Genomic DNA, 22,221 nt, shown 5'->3' with positions numbered 1-22,221 from the left:
ATTTAGAAAACAAAAGGTTCTATCTAAAAAGTTGAATGGAATGCAAAAACTTCGAAGTTCAATATCCCAAAACTGCTCAGAATGCAGATAGAACCTTTTAATTCCAAGGGAATGAAATGTTGAAATTAACATTAACTGAGAATAAAAACCCTCTCACTTTCACTTTTCCTTCCTCTATGCCACAGGTTCTTCAATCCAATGGTCTCCAACCGGGGGTCTGCATCGGTACTGCAGGGGCTCCGCCAAATAATGTTTGATAACAATTAATTTTTTTGTTAAAAAATTAATATTGTAATATCATAATGGCGAAACTTTTGGCAGACCATCCAGTGTGTTTCATTTCTATTTACTTATTTTTGCAGCAGTGGGAAACGTACCAATCACAGTCATGTTTGTTGATTTCTTGAACACAATGGCCAATCAGAGGTGTTTAATTTAGCTAGAATCAACTCACTGCTCAAAACACAGTTTTTGTTTAGTTTGTTTGTTTCTAACTGTGTATTTCTTACTTGTGGGTGAATTGCTGAAGTATATTTTTATTGGTTACATATTAGCTGTAATCTTTAACACATCCATTTAGCTGTGCCTTTGTACGTCTGACTGATTGCACTTTATCTTATCTATGTATTATCTTTTTATTCTTTTAATTCTTTGTATAACTGTTTTAATTACTAATTTTTTGGGGCTGTTGGTTAAGGCTGGCTGGGTGAAGGAGATTAAGAGAAAGGAAAGTGAGAGGCACCAGCCTGGAGTAGGCTGATGTACTGGGAGCTGTTATATGACAGTGCCAGTGGGGCCCATGCTGGTGATGCTTAAGTGCGCTCTCTCTTGGGTTAGAGGTGGGGAACGGACAGCATGTAAGATTACTTACCCATGTAAAGTTTAAAACATAAAAACCCAATTGCAGCAGTGTTATAAATTTGTTCTAAGAATATAACATAAAAGTAGTGGACTTGTCTGATGAACTGTGATAGTGTTCTATTTTTAAAAGGGGTGAAGTGGACATTACGCTTAAGGTTTACCACCTCTGTGAGTGAATAGACACTAGATGCTGATAAGTTCGAGTGTAAAATCGCAGATCTGATTCTTAATCTCTTCCATTCCAGATGGATGAATGCCCTCAGTAACCTCCTTTTTATTCTAAACTAAATTCTCAACTCTTACTGTTATATTATTTCTTATGCAAGCTATTTTTAATTCATATGCATTTATTGTAATTATTTTGATTATTTTCATGTAAAGCACTTTGAATTACCATTGTGTATAAAATGTGCTTCATAAATAAACTTGCCTTGCCTAGCCATAAATTATGAAACAAGAAAACACAAGAAGATGGAGACCAATCTCTGATGGAAACATTAATGACAGAATCATAAGTGTTCATGCTTTTCTTTTTGGCTGTCTTTGAACATTTGATTTGATTGATTTAACTGCTCACTGAAGTTTAGTTTCAATCTTTTCCTCCTGCTCACATTATATTCATCAAAGAGCCTGAAAGGGATTCTCATTGGAGAGAGTGAAATAAAGATCAGCCAATCAGCAGATGGCTCCGCCCTTTCTTAAAATTCATAATAGATACTTAACCACTAACAAGATAAGAGAAGTTTGCTCTCAGATTATCCATTGTGTTTATCCTGTTAATATATTCTTAAAGAAATTTTTAAAAGATCTGTCTGTCTGTCTGTCTGTCTGTCTATCTATCTATCTATCTTTCTATATCTATCTATCCTTTCTTTTTTGTAATGTATCTCTTTTCTTTCTTTTTTGTAATGTATCTCTTTTCTTTCTTTTTTGTAATGTATCTCTTTTTTGTAATATATTTATCCCTCTTTTTTTCTAATGTCTTTCTTTCTAATTCTTTTTTCTAAAGTATCTACTTTCTTTCTTTCTTTCTTTCTTTCTGTTGTTATTTGCTTTTCACTGTTGGCCTTTCTTTACATTCACATTGTCTTTGATGGTTGTGTATATCTTCAACTAATGTTTTATATATATATATATATATATATATATATATATATATATATATATAGGCCACAATATCAAGACATTGTTTTAAGTACAGGATTGCAGCATATTTATTTGCAACAGGCAGATAAAATACAGATTACTAAATACCTCTTGGTTTTACAGGGTTGAATTGAATTGTTACCGTCTTACTACATATGGATTACTATCTCAGCTTCTCTTGAATTCAGTGTTCCATACAGTATGCACACCTCACATGAAAAAAAAAAAAATATTGCTGTGTTTCAGAAATTAATCACATTTTACTACCTCTTACAGCCTATATACACCTCATTTCAAATAATTAATAAAAAACAATGGTTTGTTTCTATAGGGGACATCCCAAAAAGTATGCATACCTCATATCTAAACTTTCTAATGCAGCAATGACTTCAGAGGCCTATAAACACCTCATTTCAAATAAGTAGAAAAACAATGGTCTGTTTCTACAGAGGATGTCCCAAAAAGTATGCTTACCTCATATATATCCATTTTACTGCAGCATTTTGGAGATATGCCACATTATTCATCTTCAGAGGCCTGTACCTCATTTCAAATAAGTAGAAAAACAATGGTCTGTTTCTACAGAGGATGTCCCAAAAGGTATGCTTACCTCATATATATCCATTTTACTGCAGCATTTTGGAGATATGCCACATTATTCATCTTCAGAGGCCTGTACCTCATTTCAAATAAGTAGAAAAAAAACAATGGTCTGTTTCTATAGAGGACATCCCATACAGTATGCATACCTCATATCTATCCATTTTACTGCAGCATGTTGGAGATATACCACTTTATTCAACCTCAGGGGCCTATAAATACCTTATTTCAAATAAGTAGAAAAAAACAATGGTCTGTTTCTATAGGGGACGTCCAATAAAGTATGCATACCTCATATCTATCCATTTTACTGCAGCAGTTTTTTGGAGATATATGTCATTATTCTTCCTTATACACCTAAAGACAGTTTCCATAAAGGACATCCCATACAGTATTTTTACCTCATATGAGTACATTCTAGCACAGGTGGTACATCCTTGTTCTATTTGGCATCTAAACTTTGGATCAGTCTTCCTAGCATTGTTCGAGAAGCAGGCAGACTGTATCAGTTTAAATCTAGACTAAAAACGCATCTCTTTAATATTTTCACATCCAGTAAAGGATTATTAGCTTGCATAAATTAGGTCAGCTGGAACCGGGAACACTTCCTATAACACCAGATGTACTCATTACATCAGAAGAAGAATGGCATCTACGCTAATATTAGTCTCTTTAGTAGTCGGATCCGGACCATGTCCAAGTACCTGTTTCATAAAACAAGTTTGTCAAATAAGCTAGGCTTATTTCAGTTAGTCTGATTTTTTTGAACCAAATCAACTGACAATAAATCAGACTTACTGAAATAAACCTGGATTATTTGGTAAATTTGTTTTATGAAACAGGACCCATGTCAGATTAAGGATGTGTGCCTTGACACAACAACAACACAGATCTGAAGTGTCAGCAGAGATTGTGTCAAATAGATCATCCCTTGTGAAGGCCTCACTGACACGAAAGCCAGTGGCGATCTTCGACTAGATGGAACTGGATTAAATATTTTGACTGCTGCAATCTCAATCGGACTTATGACCTGTAAAGTTGCATGAATTACACTAAAGCACTGTTTAGGATTGTCACATACTATTTAGGATGGATAGTATGCACATTGAGATGCAGGCTCAGTGAAAAACAGAATAATGACACACACCTGGAAGTAATCAAGCCTAATGAGTACATGCAATGGGTTATGGGAAATGAAGTTCATGTTCAGATAACAAAGGAGAAGGAAGGAGTACATTCTGGTGGAGATCATGGGCACTCCATGCTGGTGGTTGTAAAGTGACAGCACTGCAGCAAAACCGCTACAGCAGTACAGTCACCAAGAATTTATATTTTTTATTATTTTACTTTAGCTGCATTTTTTTTTTTTTAATTGGCATTATCTCTTTTAATAATGTTGTGACAATTTAATATGATATATATATATATATATATATATATATATATATATATATATATTCTAAATCTGAAATTAATCTATTATATTTTTGTCTTTTTCTTGAAAGTTGTGTTTTGAAATTAAAATAAAATCACAACAATCTCGGATATTTGCTTTTTTTTTTTCTCCATTATTTATTTTGTGACGTAGGCCTACATTTGGCATATGACATTTCATTGACGATAATTATGCATTACCGCCATGAGTTCCCACAGAAAAGGGTAAGTGGTAATTCTCTGTAATAAGGTGAATACATTCATAAATACATTTGACATTTTAATTGTTTATTAATAAAGTAATGTTTTCTGAATCAGTGTCGGCTGCAAAGATGAAGTTGACATTGCTGACTCTCATCATCTTCTCATATACTGGACACGCCTAGAGAGAAAATGCACATTTCATTCGGATTAGGCTACATAATAGAGTAGCCTATTTCTTTTCGTTTTTAGATATTTCAAGCTTTCTATAGATATATTTCTCATGTCTGCGAGGCAAGCAGCCTATACGCTGAGTTTCTGTTCATTTAGCCTATAAGACGTGCTCCAGTTCACGCGCCAGTGATCGCGCCCGCGCATCCATGATTATATTGTCTGCTATATTTGCTTCTTATTTGTTAAGTCCAGGCAATTGGTTGATGAAACATTGATTAAAATTAAGATACAATTTTTACAAAACGAAATTCACTTTAAAGAGAGGCTTTCTATAAAGCAAAACTTAATGAAGTGGTCTAAATTATGTCTGACCCACTCCATGCATCCCGATATATTGCGCATCTTATGATGCATCTTACTCATGCTGTTCACTTTTCATAATCAAGTAAATGAATTTAAAACATAACAAAGGACTATTTAAACATATATATTGTTACGACCCCCATCTAGGGTGAGGCCGCAGCATAAACTGCAATTTTCCTATGTACACTTTTATTTACAAAACCACAAATGAAAGCACAACTTCAGGGGTGAGCAAAGGCCAAAACAACAAACAAACACCGCACAAATTCCTAACAGAAAAACCCAAATTCCCTAACAAAAGAAAAGAAAAGAAAATACAATAAATTATCCTAACTCCCTATCTAATGAAAAACAGGAGAAAACAGTATTTACAAAAGAAATGGCACTCACCCCCTACAGCTTCCTGGTGTGGAAAAGATATTTACAATATTTTACAGAAATATACAAAAGAGAAATGAGATTGACAACAACTTATCAACTCAAACCCAAAAATAACACTGCACACAACAGGCAAGCTAACAGCAACAACACGCTGCAGCAAACACACAATAGCACACGTGCAATTGAACAACAGGAAATCAAAAATTGAGCAGAGCTCCCTCTTCAAGCCTTCCAGATCCTTTTATTGCTGCTCCCTGGTCCCGTTAGCACCAATCAGATCCGGAGATCACTTTGGTAGAATCCAATCCTATGAAAGAAAGGACGAGAGAAAGAGAGACAGGACCAGCAAAACACATATACACAATACGTCTCAGGACGTAACAATATGAAACTACATTTTCTTTAATGACAGTACAGAGAAATTTCATAAGCAACAGCGGATCACGAGTCACGAGTCGGATCAAGAATTATTTATTCTTAGACGTATATTTAATAATGGGGGCATTCAAGTTATTTGACATCTATTTATTTTATTTTTTATAAGTAACGCAATAGTTACTTTCCCTGGTAATTAGTTAGCCTACTTTTCTAATGATGTAACTCAGTTACTAACTCCGTTACTATTTGTAAGAAGTAACTAGTAACTATAACTAATTACTTTTTTAAAGTAACGTGCCCAACACTGCTGAAAGCGCGTTCTCTCTCTGCTGTTCCTGAAATTACCGCATTTATAGTAATAGGCGCGCACACTTTTTTTTTGGCGGCTGCCTTGACCGCAGTGAGGAAACGAAAGTAAAGAAGACCCTTAGGAAACAGACATAAATACCACATGACGGTAAGTTCATTTATCAGCATATCATGTCATATTATTAAATGTTTTCGCATTCGCGTCACTATCATATTAAACTCGATCTTCAAATATTAACAGTTTATTTGAAGTAAAACTGCAAAAGTTCATCTTCCGGATTATAACGATATCGAGCTCTAGGGATTCTGCTTTTATTTGAGATTAATGTACGGATTCTTCACAATCACAAATATACAAGGTGGAAATGTAAAGATTTACAGTAAAAACTAAGTCTTAATCTTGCTTCTGTAAGCCAGACTCGATCCACAGACCATCAGCTTCAGTGAAAGATCGATTATGACATACTGATGTGTGTTTGATCAAAACTACTCTCCAGTGAGGTGTTATTGTGTTATTTAAAGGATAAATATTAATAATATAACAAGATAAATAATATGCTGGAGAAAACAAGCAAACAATAGAAATCATTACAGAAATGCTGATGATTTCCACTACAAAACCATTACAAACCATCAGCTGTTAAAGGGTTAGTTCACCCAAAAATGAAACTTCTGTCATTAATTACTAATCATTTGTCGTTTCACACGTTCATCTTCAGAACACAAATTCAGATATTTTTGATGAAATCCGATGGCTCAGTGAGGCCTCTTTTGTTCAGAAAGCTGCTAAAGACATATTTAAATCAGTCATGTGACTGCAGTGGTTCAACCTTAATGTTATGAAGAAACATGAAAACTTTATTCAACAATATCTAGTGATGATTTCAAAACACTGCTTCATGAAGCTTCGATTCTTTATGAATCTTTTGTTTTGAATCAGTGGTTTATTATATTATGTTTAATGGTTTCCATTGCAGTTTTGTATGGGTCTTTGTCAGTCACGTGGGTTCATCATGTGTGACGTCACCGAGGGGTCATTTGTACAGTATCCCTATTCAGAGAAGAGATTAGAAATCGATAAACTGTTGAAGAATAAGAAAACATGAGACAATATCATGCTGAGATAAACTGAACAAATATTCCAGGAGCCTTATTTGGATGAACTGTATTGATTCAGAACATTTATCCACACGACCGGTGTCAAATGACAGTATTCTAGTGTGATCATCAGCACATTTCTACACTACAGTTCTGCACAAGATTCAAGTGTGCTCTTTCAGATTGGATGATTCTCTGTGAATCTCAGAACAGTCAATAATCTCTGCTACTCTGTGTTCAAACAGAGAGACATGATTCAGTGTAAATCATCTCCGTCTGTCCGTACAGCTGAAAGCTTCAGGTTTGCATCTAGAAATGACACAATTTCCCTGAATGATCTGAAGACGGTCACTTTACAGCAGCAGAAACACATGAACCTCTGAACAGGGAGAGATTCAGGCTGTTGAAGTTCAGTGAGACACAAGAGCATCAGTGAGGTCAGACACTGACGGAGAGTAATGATCCAGTTCATCTCAGAGGTGTGTCAGACCAGTTCTTCCACAGGAAACCAGTACTTCAAGAACATTATAAGAACAAGATCATCCACAAACTGCACAGAAATCTCTAGAGTGTGTAGTAGCTGTGGGATGTGTTTTTACAGGAATAATAATGTTTTGTATGGTTTGTTCTCTGTGTTTCCATATGCAGGTCTGAAGTCAGTTTCTCATTATGGAAAACATATGGAGCAGTGAGAGATCTTCATCTGCAGAACCCAGTGATGAACCCGTGACCTCTGACCCCAAGTGAGTTTAAACCTGTAGTGGAAATATGCTTGGAAATGCTTTCTAACATTTATGGATAAGGATATAACTGTAAAATGTAAGTGAAGCTCTGAGGAAAACACGTCTTAAAGGCATTAAACCAGTGTGTCCCAAACTTTTTTTCTGGGGACCCACATTTTAAATTCGATAAACCCTTGTGACCCAATAAACATTAGGCCCATATAGTTCATATATCACAAAGAGAATTTATGTATTAACAAAATATGTATGACCATTTTTAAGGTCAGTTAAGCTTCCACTTAACTATTTAAAAGAGATACAGATATTTGACAAAGCACAATTATTTTTTATTTACCTGTTGTTGACAATAAGTAAAATGCAGAGGTGAAATGAGAAAGGAAGAGTTGACAGGGCATCTCATTGTTTTCATATTCTCATCATTACAGTGTACACAATTTATACTTAATGAGACAAAGTGCAAAATAGGGCAGTTAATCATTTATTTTTCTTCCTATCATCAATAAAACCAGACAGAATCAATGCATGCCTTTCATATAACATTCAATGCTTTGCACATCTACCAGAATAATATGAACAAGTTTCTTACTGAAATATTTTTTGAGAACTTTTTTATGCACCCACTGTAATATACACATTTTATAAAGTGCACAGTATGACAGGCTCTCATTTTTTCTTCTCAAAACAAAAATATGAATGCAAACAATCTTTAGAACAATAGTAATATGAACCTTCAGAGCTATCAAAAACATGCTTTAAGTTTTTTTTTTTTTTTTATGTTGGTCAGGCAGAAGAAGAGTAATGTTTAAGTGCACCAGTCCTTATCATCAGTTTCACCAAATCAAGGCAGTTTACCCGGCTAATGGGAGAGATGGGCCTGCTTGTTTTTTAGAATTACATTCCAGTTTGGTGTACATGAGGAGAGTGCAACACGCATATCAGGTGCAGCATTCAGTCTATTCCTGTATTTTGTCTTTATTTTTGTGAGAACTGAGAACCCAACTTCACATTTGTATGTAGTTGTAAAAGGAATAAGCAACAGTATGCTTGCCTTGCTTAAGACAGGGTATTCAGATGAAATGCTTACCCAAAATGATGATAATGTCATGGATTCATGTCTTCTTTTAAGTGTCTGGTCACTGCTCAGCTGTAACAGTTCAGTTTCTTCAGAAGCAGTTAGTCCAAGCTCCAGCAGTGACTCTGGACTTTCAAAATCAAAGGGATTTTGGATCCACCTTTTATCATGCAAAATGTCATATCTGTCCTTAGGGAAATAGTGCTCAAAGTTATTAATGAGTGCAACTAGGTGTGTCACTATTAGCCCAGTCAGGTGTTTCACTTGTGTGTCAGTGACATCATTTTCCTCTATGTGCTGTAACACAGTAGGGAACATGTAGTGACTGCTTTGGGAATGACTGCATTAAACAACACACGCATCTGTCAAAGCACAACAGACACGCTAAACGCTTATAAATATAAAGGATTCTCGTGTTTCCCGCAGAATCTCACTCTGTTTCCTCTGATATTTTCCATATGTGTTTTGTCCATGGAAATTTGTTATTCTACTGTAAAACGACTTGACTGGCTGATGGTTTTTGTGCACAGTGTGCAGATACGACTAATTGATAATCAAATTTATTATCCATTTGATCAATTAGTTGTTGCAGCCTTATTTATAATAAATGAAACAGCAGGCAGAACTAAAGGAAGAATTATTTCTGTTTTCTCAGTGACTGGAGTCAGACATCTTCATCTCAAAGAGCTAAAAGAGAGTCTGAGAGTTACATTAGTTGTCTTCATGCTGAAGCAGGGACCTCTGACCCCAGGTGAGGATTAATGTGTTGTGGGTGATTTAACTGCTCTATGAGATTCAAAAACACACTGAATCACACAGACAGAATTTGACGCTTACTTTCTTCCCATGAAGCACATGTGCTCCTATATGAAAAGTTTAGGTATGAAAATGAAATGAAATGAAATGAAATGTAAATGTCAAATAATGTGTTTTTCTTTAACTCCCTGAGGTCTGAAAACACGCCGGCGCATTTTGCAGGATTTTTTTCACATTGCAGCAAAACAGACTTAAAATACTCCGTCATTTCTTGTCATAGAGACATAAGTAATATATCAATTGAAACTATAGAATGTCTTCTTTTATTTGTGTACACTCAGAGTAAAAACACAATGTTGTGCTTTTTGTAAAATAAAGAAAACTAACATGATGCGTGATCTCTCGTCTCCCTCTGAACGAAGTCCAATCTGATAGTTCTCAGAAAATGAACACTTACGTCTTAAGAAACGTTGAAATGTCAGGTTTTAAATCGTGCAAGAAAACAAACATTCTGTGTTTATGTAATCTGTATGAAAAAGAGAGCCATGTCAGAAGTCTGTGATTCAGCTCATTATCCGCTAATGCGGCCACGCCCACGGAGCCAGCGCTATTCAGACGCAAATTCAGAGGCAATACATGCATACATCGTCTCAATCGTGTATTTATTGTCTTGAAAAGTGTTTATTTGGATGTTAAAGCAATGGTTAGCGATCTCTAGAAGACATGCCGTTAGATCCTAGTTCCTTTTCTTCTTTATATGAATTTGTGCCCTAAAGGTGTACAGAGCGCCCTCCGGCTGCAAGTATGAATTTAAAACACCATTCCTGAAATGTCTTCTTCTTCTTTAGAATAATTTGTGGACTAAAGGTGTACAGAGCGCCCTCCAGCTGCAAGTATGAATTGAAAACACAGTATCCAGCACTCATAGTGATGACAATAAATATTATTTCTCAGTATAGAAAATTGACATAAATATATAAGAATCCATCAATATATCTCCAAATGTGCATGCTTTTAAGCTAAAAGCCTATATGAAATGCCATAGAGGTAACATAATTGTTCAGACACTTTGCATCACAGAAATACATTATATTTTAAAGAATATAATAGAATACCATTATTTTAAATTGTAATAATATTTCACAGTATTGCTGTTTATGATGAGCTGAGACATTATTACAGAGGGTTTTTTTTTCACAGCCTACCTGACTGAAAGGCCTCATTAATATGCAAGTCATTTCAGGTCATTATTATGTGATTCTTTTGTCTTCTCAGGTGTAAATGGCCCATTATTCATGCAGATTCACGCCTCCACGCATACTGTGTTTCTTGACAAAAAGTGTCTTACAAAAACTAAATCAATATATTGTTTTGGAGGATATGAAGGAGTAGGCAGCATAATTTTTTACATAATTCTGAAGCAAAAACTCTAGTCTACAACCTCCAATACCCAAAAGTCTTGTGAACACAGATTTAATATACTTTTTTTGGCCTTATTTCAGTGACTTAAGTTTTTTGTTTTTTCAATAACCATGCATAAACATTATTCCTTCAAAAATACAAACATGTACATACATGTTCCTCACATATTATTGTAGCCTAGTTTGTGCTGAATACAGTGTAATGACACTTTTGTCATTTATATGTTTATGAACAACTGAAAAAAGCACAAATGTCAGGGCATGTCAAAACCTCTCCAAGCCCCAAATCAGCCTCAGACTCCAGAGGGTTAATAAAGGGACACAAGAAGACATTCAGAAGCAAAAGTATTTAATTCAGAATAGAAAAATTACACAAAGTTTTTAAATATTTCTACTTCCCCTCATGGACATCCATGTGACACCCCTCCAGACTGAGGGAGACGTGTAATTTTCTCATTCAAACCTTCTTCTTCTGCTTCTGATGTCTTTTAGAGAAAAACCTGCCCATGACTGCTGCTCTGTTTTCTTTATATTAATAACATAATATAGAAAAATAGTTGGCAAATGATCCAGTGTGAATCTGTGTTTGTGATCTGGAGAATGTCAAATTATTCCATTTACAACCTGTTTTCACAGCAGTGAGCAATATAGCAATATGACATTTTCTGGAACAGGATCTGGCTCAAATTAAGTACTGGTATAAAGTTAATAAAGATAAAGTTAATAACTTAAATTATTGTTGTTATTATTAAAAGGCTGTTTATTTTCCTCAGAAGAAAGTTAGTCATACAGGTTTGGACCATAATCAGGCTAAATGATCTATCATTTTGGGGTGAACTAAGTTTGTGTCACAGAACAGATTGTGTGTTTCTTCTTCTTTTTTGTCTGAACTTTAGAAAACGAATATGAATCATGTTTGTGTTTTATAGTGTGGATCGTTGTGGAGAGTTCAGAAGTACAGCAGAACTACACAAATGTAGGTCTACACACACAATCATTTAGTGATTTGATGTTGATTTGTCTCATTTAGTGAAATGTTTCTCTCTTCTTGTGTTCAGATGCCTGTGATCTCACACTGGATCCAAACACAGCAAACACTCGTCTCATTCTGTCTGATGAGAACAGGAAGATCACATGTGTGAAAGATCATCAGTCGTATCCTGATCATCCAGAGAGATTTGATGAGTGGCCTCAGGTTCTGTGTGGAGAGAGTCTGACTGGACGCTGTTACTGGGAGATTGAATGGAGTGAAGATGCTGAAATATCAGTGACATATAAAGGAATCAGCAGGAAAGGATTGATTGACTGTTGGTTTGGATTCAATGACAAATCCTGGAGTCTGGACTGCTCCAATAACAGATTCACTGTCCGTCACAATAAGAAAAGAACTGTTATACCTGTCATCTGTTCATCCTCTAAGAGAGTAGGAGTGTATGTGGACGTGTCGGCCGGCACTCTGTCCTTCTACAGCGTCTCTGACACACACACACTCACACACTTACACACATTCAACACCACATTCACTGAACCCCTCTATGCTGGATTTACAGTTTATCATAACTCCTCAGTGTGTCTGTGTGACATTAAACAACCTCCTGTGAGAAACAACAGTGATACACACACAACCGGGTGAGTGAAATATACTGTGTCTTAGTGAAGGATTTTTCCAGACTGTGATTAATAGTTCAATCCTCTGTTCTTCATTCATCACTAAACACTAGAGATGCATGATATTGGATTATTGCTGATACCTGATATGATCATATTTGTCAGCATATTTTGGCTGATAACAGATGCAGATTCCAGTAAATCTTGAGTCTCGAGTCTGCGCAGTAATGAGTGATATCAAGGTCTCGCCCACACTCCTGCAGAATCAGTTAATAAAGCAGAACAACTCATTATGTCAGTGTGAAATAAACAGTTCTGGAAATGTAGAAATTAAAGTTCCAGTCTCCTCCCGAAAGTCTGTTGGTGCTTCAGTGACTTCTTCACTCAGAGAAGCTGTCAATCTCAGCTGTCAATCATGACGTCACACCCCCATTTTTATAGCATCAAATAACTAACTAAAAACAAACTTATTTAAAGAACGAACACTTTAACTAACATCAGCGTGATAAAAACTGCTTAAAATGACAGAAACCATCTTTGGAAAAAAAAAAATGACGTGTAACTGAACTGTTTAGTTTGTCTCAGATCCCATTATATTAGATGGAAAGGGTGGGGTTTATGACCTATACTGCATCTAGCCACATGGGGGTGATTGAGACGCTTTGGCTTCACTTTTCAGGACTCATAACAGTAAACTTGCACAACGTTCATGAATGAATAATTTAAACATGACGCAGAACAAAACGAACTGTGATTGGTTGCGTTACATGTCAGTCAAACATCCTCTTGGGCGGTCCTTGGCCAATGAAAGCTGCGATATTCTTGTGTGAATTTATAACACTTAAAGATAAGGGTGTAACCATAAAATGAAAGTTTTACGCTGAGGAAACGTATCACATATTAAACAGCACACACATCTGTATTGTTTGCTCTCCTATTTGTTCTCCTTGTGTTTGCAGTCCTGTGCTGGTTCGTCATCATATTTTCCCTTGTGTGTTTTCCTCAAGTCAAGAAGTCCAGTGTAGTCTTCTTTTCCCCCTTGGGTAGTTTTCGTTGTGTTATTATTTCTACTGCAATTGGGTCCTCAATGCTTCCATCATCCCACAAACCTGACATCACTAATGCTAAAATTAAAGTTCCTCTATTATGCTATTTTAAAGGTTCCTATTTTTGTTTAGGTTTACATGCAACAAAGGTCAAAAAACACTTTCATTTTCTCATAATATCACATCACCACATTTTTCAATGATTAAATTAATCATACAGGTTTGGAACAAAATCAGGCTAAACGATCAATCATTTTGGGGTGAACTAATTTTGTGTCACAGAACAGATTGTGTGTTTCTTCTTCTTTTTTGTCTGACATTTAGAAAATGAATATGAATCATGTTTGTGTTTTATAGTGTGGATCATTGTGGAGAGATCAGAAGTACAGCAGAACTACACAAATGTAGGTCTCCACACACAATCATTTAGTGATTTGATGTTGATTTGTCTCATTTAGTGAAATGTTTCAGTAACACTTTACAAAAAGGTTCACAAATTTCATTAATAAATGCTTTGTTGAATGTAAGTAATGATAGTAAAGTGCATATAAACATGAACATCATATCTGTTAATGTTCAGATGGTTTCCACTTCACAATTATGTTTACAGCCCAAATCAATGCCTTATTAATAAATAATGCGGATAAGGTACACAATGGCATTTTTACCTTTAGGGTAAGATGAGTTAGAAATGTTCACCCTTAGTGTGTCAACTGCTACATAAACTAATGTAAATATGTACAGTAAGTTAACCTTAAAACATTAAGGCTGTTTACAGGCATTGTTCATGATAGTCATAGTCATAGTTTATGTTAACTAACTAATGTTAACTAATGCAACCTTATTGTAAAGTGTTACCAATGTTTCTCTCTTCTTGTGTTCAGATGCCTGTGATCTCACACTGGATCCAAACACAGCAAACACTCGCCTCATTCTGACTGATAGGAACAGGAAGATCACATATGTGAAAGATCATCAGCCGTATCCTGATCATCCAGAGAGATTTGATGTTGTTCCTCAGGTTTTGTGTGGAGAGAGTCTGACTGGACGCTGTTACTGGGAGTTTGAATGGAGCGGATATGTTAATGTATCAGTTTCGTTTAAAGGAATCAGGAGGACAGGAGGAAGAGACTGTTGGTTTGGATTCAATGACAAATCCTGGAGTCTGAACTGCTCTAATATCAGTTTCTCTGTCTGGCACAATAAGAACATCACTTATATACCTGTCCTCCGTTCATCCTCTAAGAGAGTAGGAGTGTATGTGGACGTGTCGGCCAGCACTCTGTCCTTCTACAGCGTCTCTGACACACACACACTCACACACTTACACACATTCAACACCACATTCACTGAACCCCTCTATGCTGGATTTATGGTTTATCCTGATTCCTCAGTGTGTCTGTGTGACATTAAACAACCTCCTGTGAGAAACAACAGTTATACACACACAACCGGGTGAGTGAAATATACTGTGTCTTAGTGAAGGATTTTTTCCAGACTGTGATTAATAGTTCAATCCTCTGTTCTTCATTCATCACTAAACACTAGAGATGCATGATATTGGATTATTGCTGATTCCTGATATGATCATATTTGTCAGCATATTTTGGCCGATAACAGATGCAGATACCAATAAATATATCTTTATCAAGTCTCTACTGTGCAGGGACTATAAACAAATTATTTTTCATCTCAGTTAGTTTTTAAGCAAAAGCTCAGCAATCGGAGGACTCTGACTCAGACTGATTTATCAGTATTTCTCAAGCTCCTGATCACATGATCTCTAAACTGTAATTTGCTATTAATTTTCTGTAATTTTCTAGCTGTAGTGTGATCTTATTTTCTATTAATATGCCTGCAGGTGAGGAATAAGACAGAAATAATCAAATTCACTCAGTATTACTTGATCTATTCCAGCACTCCCTCAATCACAATCAAGCACAATTAAAGGGATAGTTCACCCAAAAATGAAAATTTGATGTTTATCTGCTTACCCCCAGCGCATCCAAGATGTAGGTGTCTTTGTTTCTTCAGTAGAACACAAATGATGATTTTTAACTGCAACCGCTGCCGTCTGTCAGTGGTATAATGCAAGTCAGCGGGAACTTGGACTATAAGAGTAAATAAAACACGACATACAAATCCAAATTAAACCCTGCGGCTCGTGACGACACATTGATGTCTTAAGACACGAAACGATCGGTTTTTGCGAGAAACCGAACAGTAGGCTATTTATATCATTTTTTTACCTCTAAAACACCACTATGTCCAACGGCATTCATCACTCGATTCGTTTGGTCTGGTTGCGCTCTGACAGCGGCAGTGATGTCTCGCGCATATACTTCAATGAGAGCGAGACATCACTGCCGTTGTCAGAGCGCGATCAGACCTAACGAATCGAGTGATGAATGGACATTGGACATAGTGGTGTATTAGTGGTAAAAAAATTATATAAATACTGTTCGGTTTCTCGCACAAACAGATCGTTTCTTGTCTTAGGACATCAATGTGTCGCCATGAGCTGCAGGGTTTAATATGGACTTGTCTAAGCAAGTTTTATTTACTCTTATTGTAGAAGTTCCCATCCACTAGTATTATTTGACTGACAGACAGCGACGGTTGGAGTTAAAAATCATCATTTGTGTTCTACTGAAGAAACAAAGTCACCTACATCTTGGATGCTCTGGGGGTAAGCAGATAAACATCACATTTTCATTTTTGGGTGAACTATCCCTTTAACTGTAGACAGTTGTGTTGTAAGCACTAAAACAGTCCAGTTCTTCATAGTCAAACTAATTTATTATGTTTGGATAATGAACATTTCTGTCCACCCCAGACTGCTTGCTGGCCTTTATCTGTCCACCTCTGTGAAATTATCCCGCTTCACCACAGTTAAAAACACAGATTTATAGAATACTTGAGACATTATTCAACTTGAGCTCATTGATGGAGAATATAGAGTTCATGTCGGCTAGTAAAACAGAGCCTACATAAAAATAACTTGTCAATGAAGTTCAAATTAAACTTTCATTAAACTATACCAATTTATTTAATGTACAAAATCTTTTGATGGTACATTTTCAACAAAGACAGTTGTTAGAAGGTGTGTGAATTGTGACAGATTTACTCTTTAGGTTTTTTATAGTAGACTGTTAGTATGTTGTTTATTTTGAGTTGTTAGCAGTGTTGGGCACGTTACTTTAAAAAAGTAATTAGTTATAGTTACTAGTTACTTCTCACAAATAGTAACTGAGTTACATCATTAGAAAAGTAACTAATTACCAGGGAAAGTAACTATTGCGTTACTTTAAAAAATAAATAAATAAATAAATAAATATGCCAAATAAATTGAATTCCCCCAATATTACATATAAGTCTCTTGCTCACGACATGAAATTTCTCTGTACTGTGTTGGTAGCCATTAAAGAAAACGTAGTTTCATATTTATGTTTAAATAGTCCTATGTTATGTTTTAAATCAATTTATTCGATTATGAAAAGTGAACAGCATGAGTAAGATGCATCATAAGATGTGCAAATATATCGGGAGACATGGAGTGGGTCAGATATGATTTTGACCACTTCATTAAGTTTTGCTTTGTAGAAAGTCTTTCTTTGAAGTGAATTTCGTTTTGTAAAAATTGTATCTTAATTTTAATCAATGTTTCATCAACCAATTGCTTGGATTTAATATATAACAAGCAAATATAGCAGACAATAAAATCATGACATGGAGGCGCGGGCACGATCGCTGGCACGTGAACTGGAGCGCGTCTTATAGGCTAAAAGAACCGAAACTCAGAGGCTGCTTGCCTCGCAGACATGAGAAATATATCCATAGAATGCTTGAAATATCTACTTTAACGAAAATGAAGTAATTAAAAACGAAAAGAAAGAGGCTACTCTGATTATGTAGCCTAATCCGAATGAAATGTGCATTCTCTCTCTAGGCGCGTCCATATGAGCAGATGATCAGCAATGAGAATCAGCAATGTCAACTTCATCTTTGCAGCCGACACTGATTCAGAAAACATTACTTTATTAATAAACAATTAAAATGTCTCCTTGCTGTTTTTGTCACACTCATAATCATTACTTTTGCCGGTTCTTTATGGCAATTATGCGTGCCATTGAGTGCTATATAGCCTATATTATGTAAACGCTCCTTATTATGGTTTATTCTCTCCAGTATTTAAGAAATTAAATTAATATAAATGTGATTAGTCAACTAATAGCTTAAATGAACTACTAGTCGACTAGAAAAAAATCTCATTTCACATATTTTCGATCAAGCATCAAAAAGGGTATTCTGGTTTGAGCTCGCGCTCAGCTCGCATGCTCTGACAGACACACACAGCGCATCGTACATTATTATCAGTTTAAAATAGGGATGTCCAGATCCGATCACGTGATCGGAAATCGGGCCCGATCACGTGGTTTCAGACTCGATCGGAATCGGACGTTACCTCCCGATCAGGACTCGGATATATATGTATTAGGGGTGCAACGGTTCTCAGTAAAAAAACGAACCCTACGGTTCTCCACTTACGGTTAGGTACGCACTTGCACCGCGGTCCATCTCGAATGACGACGCATCTATTGGTTAATATGGTTTGTTTAAAATAGCAACGTGGAAAACAGACAGACAGAGTTCAAATAATGTATGTTTCAGTCGATGGATGCGCAAAACGTTACAACAACGATAATCAGAAAGCGTGGACAAAACAGTCACTCTTTGTAAACTGTTAACTGCGAGTGCCGTCTGCTCTAATGTCCAGTCATTTACGCCGTCATCACCCGGGTGTTGATACAGGTGAGACCTGAACAGCACACGTTGCTGTCTGTGTTTAAACTAACTCATTTAAGCCTTGCTGATTTAAACCTTCAAGAACAAGACGCGAAAGAGAACTCGCACGCGCTGTGAGAAGATTTGTGTGCACTCATCCGAAGCGCGCACATGCTTATTTCAGTCAGCGCGCAAATACTGAGTTCTCTTTCAAGTCTTGCGCTTCAGCGGACAAGTTCATACAAAAATTATGTCAACATGCCCGTCTTAGCGAGTATCCTAGCAAACATAGTCGATTATGTCTTAAGTGAACGTATATTAGTCGAGAAAGACAGCGCATGTGTAACACTACTGGATCGTGCATGTCCTATAGGGAAAAAAAAACGATTCCTGCTGCCTGTTTTTAATGTTAAATCAAACAACAAATAACAAAGAAATCACTCACTGCTCTTGACTGAATAGTTTTTGTAACTTCAATAATGATTAATCTTTATTTATTTTATACAGTAAAGATAATATGCAGTGATATTTTATATTTGATTACTTTATCCATTTTCTGTACGTGAAAACGATTGTTAGATTCCTGAAAAACCTGAAAAGCACTGTTCCTGGATCTGTTTTTTTCGCTCTTCTTTATTCTTTTTCATGTATTATAGAAGTATCGGATCGGGACTCGGTATCGGTAGATACTCAAAAGCAAATGACTCGGACTCGGACTCGAGGGCAAAAAAACGTGATCGGGACATCCCTAGTTTAAAATTATATTTGTGTATGACTAACCACAGCACACACCAGAGAAAAAAACTTTGCAGGTCCTGGCTGAGAGAGAGCTTACTTGAATGAAAACCGCTTCAGTGAGCTCAATTATAGTAATGCGGCATTTTTTTTGTCAGTAACGGTAACGGCGTTGTAACGGGAGAAAAAGTAATTCGTTTGATTACTCGTTACTGAAAAAAGTAATCCCATCACTGGTTGTTAGTAACACTTCACAGTAAGATCCCATTAGTTAACATTCATTAATGCAGTAACTAACATTGAGTAATACATGTGTTATGGTATTAATCTTTAACTTTAGTTAATAAAAATTGAATTCTTCATTGTTAGATCATGTTAGTTCAGGTCATTAAATAATATTGACAGATGATTTTAATAATGATTTGATAAACACTGAAATGAACATTAACTGAGATTAATAAACACTTTAGTAGTTTTCATTGTTAGTTCATGCTAACTAATGTAGTTAAAGTCATCGTCATTGATTAGTTTATTATTAATTCATTCATTTTGTACCCTGTTTGTGTATAAAAATCATCTCACTCTTTCATTCCTCCTTCTCCTGGTTCCTCACAGGTTCTCTGACTCCAAACCTTCTGGGCTCAATATTCACCCACTGCTGAACTGTCAGTCTTGTGTCCATATAGCTGATTCTGATCAGTGGGTTCAGATTGAGCCGTCGGCCTGTACAGATGAAGGAGGGTCAAAGTTCAGGGTCAGCACTGACCCAGGCCGTTACGAGTGTGTCAGGACCAGAATGCGATGGGTCTGTGACTGTGACGTCACCCTTCAGTACTGTACCGTAGACGGACACTTCCTCAACACAGAGCTGGAGAGGCTGCAGTGCAACCGGATCGCTCCAGTGATTGACGTGACTGTGATCTCAGGGAAACTGGAGGAAGTTCATCTGCCCCATTACGCCTGTTTAGGAGAGTCTGACCCCTCTCTCAAAGATGCTGTGAAAGTCCTCACCGTAAAAGACGAGGGAATAACCACAGAACCTGTGCAGTTGACCCGATTCCATGCTAAGATTGTCCAACCATCCTTCTCTCTTAAAACATTAATAATAAGTTGGATAATGCGAGTGGATGAACACTGTGATCTTCTTCTCTACATGTGTTCTAAAGATCCTCTCATTCTACACGTCTATTTTTTTCCATTTGATGAGTGTTTGAAAGAAAAAGTTGAGAAGAATGAAAAGTCAAGTGACCTAATCAAGCATCCCAGACCTGACAGACCATTTCGGATGAAAACGCCACACATTCTTGATGTTCCTTGTGCCTCTATCCATCCCAAAGAAGGGATCACACTCAGAAGAGAAACTCCCCCAAACTTCTTCAAGGTCAAGACACGTCTGGAGAATGACCTTCAAATGACTCTTATCAGAGAAGAGGATCAGAAGACTGTCTGGACTGCAACAATTGAGAAAGATGAACTTGATCAGATTCATCCTAAGAGAGACGAGCCACGTCTGAATAGTGAGGCAGATAAAGCAAGATATTTTGATGACCATTGGCCAGATCTCATTCAGGGGGTTAAAAATGTCCAGATCATTGCAGATAAACTGTGTCAGCAGCAACTGATTCACGAGGAACAATATTCAGAAATCACACAGAGTTTAACCAGTCAGGAGAGCATGAGAAAGATCTGTGACATTATACGCAAGCACAGAGATGATGTGAAAGCTAAATTCATCTCAGTTCTTCAGGAAGAGAAGCTTTACCACTTCTGAACATTGGTCTGATTCACACTTCTGGTCTGATCAGTCACCATGGACACTAACCACCATCACAGCTGCACGTCATTAGTTAATCTCCCTTTGTGTATATATGTTCCTGTTTGATTTCAGTTTCTTTTCCGATCACCATCATTACATGTTGTGTTGTTCCTGCCTGTCTGCTTGTTAAAATTTAATTTTGGTTTACTTTGTGATTGAACTGTTCTTCTTCGTCTTCCTTCGTGAACACAGCCGTGACAGATTATTGGACCACCCGAAATGGACGAGAGGGCAATAATGCTCGTCTGGGCTCAGGAAAGCCATGATCTTTTTTCATTTGTTAAAGACTTTATTTGTTTGGTAATCACCAGCTTCCTGGACGACGAGACCCTCAAGACCTTGTTCCGGATTGGGGCTACTTTCCATCAACGCCTCGAACTCCCAGACACCACCTGACTGAACTGAGAGAAACTGTCATTCTGTGTCCGGAGAGCACAGCCAGACCCAGAGCCCGTAGCAACACCCTCGACCCCGCAGACGGTGAACCAGCACCCTCCACAACACATCAGCCAGTGTCAGAGGAAGAGAGGACAGAGCTGACCCTTGCCCTGGACGTTCAGCCCTACTACAAGTCGCTGGCTCACACCCCAGGTCAGACAACAACGGAGAAAAGAGTCACGACAACAGAGGATGAGGACTGGCTGATTGACTTCAGTGAGGTAGTTCCATCTCCCACCCTTTCCCATCTAGTATCTTCATCTTCATCATCGTTTCTGAACAATATAAATGATTGTAAAGACCATATATTACTCACCGTTATGCCGTCAATGTCTTCACCACCTCCATCACCCCAGAGCTCAGCCAGAAGTTATCAAAATATTCATTAGTTGCGTTACAAATGTTTTAAAAGTTTTTGCACATCTAAGTAAATGTTCTACAGGGAAGGTAAAGTACAAATACACAGTTAGACAAATATAAAACTAGCAATAAATTTGCTTTGACACTGAACTCGTTTCAGTGTCAAAGCAAATTTATTGCTAGTTTTATATTTGTCTAACTGTGTATTTGTACTTGTTGGTGAATTGCTGATGTACATTTTTGTATATAAATCATGAAATGTAGAATTTTACTAAAAGGATAGTTGTAGCAAATAGAATCCAGCTCTTTTTTTCCAAGTGATTATATTCCTTGAAATAAAATAAAAACTTTAACTGAAATGAAAATGAGAAAAAATCATTTCAGCTAGTTTCAAAGGTAACATTTCTTATTTCAATTTAGTTTCACTGTACTAAAATAATTGAAGCTAAAACTGAAATCTATTTCTCTAATTCCTTTAACAATATGCTATAAATTT

General features: G+C 36.6%; 1 protein-coding gene and 1 long non-coding RNA gene across 8 annotated transcripts in view; both read left to right on the top strand.

The window, feature by feature from the left end:
• Positions 1 to 22,221, top strand: part of LOC125271592 (NACHT, LRR and PYD domains-containing protein 12-like) — a 296,158-nt gene that overhangs the window by 55,737 nt on the left and 218,200 nt on the right. For 3 of the 7 annotated variants that reach the window (XM_048195693.1, XM_048195696.1, XM_048195695.1), the window contains one exon: positions 19,727 to 21,586. In XM_048195693.1, coding sequence (XP_048051650.1) covers positions 19,727 to 20,882 — 1,156 coding nt within the window. In that variant the 3' untranslated portion in view covers positions 20,883 to 21,586. Of the gene's footprint in view, positions 1 to 185; positions 1,540 to 11,995; positions 12,567 to 13,948; positions 13,996 to 19,726; positions 21,816 to 22,221 lie in introns of those variants that run through there. The other 4 variants (XM_048195699.1, XM_048195694.1, XM_048195697.1 and 1 more) reach the window with 4 other exon arrangements.
• Positions 7,194 to 11,908, top strand: LOC125271605. Its single transcript, XR_007185663.1, has 5 exons — positions 7,194 to 7,424; positions 7,594 to 7,688; positions 8,473 to 8,627; positions 9,416 to 9,511; positions 11,867 to 11,908. It is a non-coding gene; the product is annotated as an uncharacterized LOC125271605 (long non-coding RNA).

This window comes from Megalobrama amblycephala, linkage group LG7, assembly GCF_018812025.1.
Source record: "Megalobrama amblycephala isolate DHTTF-2021 linkage group LG7, ASM1881202v1, whole genome shotgun sequence".
Taxonomy (NCBI): Eukaryota; Metazoa; Chordata; class Actinopteri; order Cypriniformes; family Xenocyprididae; genus Megalobrama; species Megalobrama amblycephala.
This window is presented reverse-complemented; position numbering and strand designations above follow the sequence as displayed.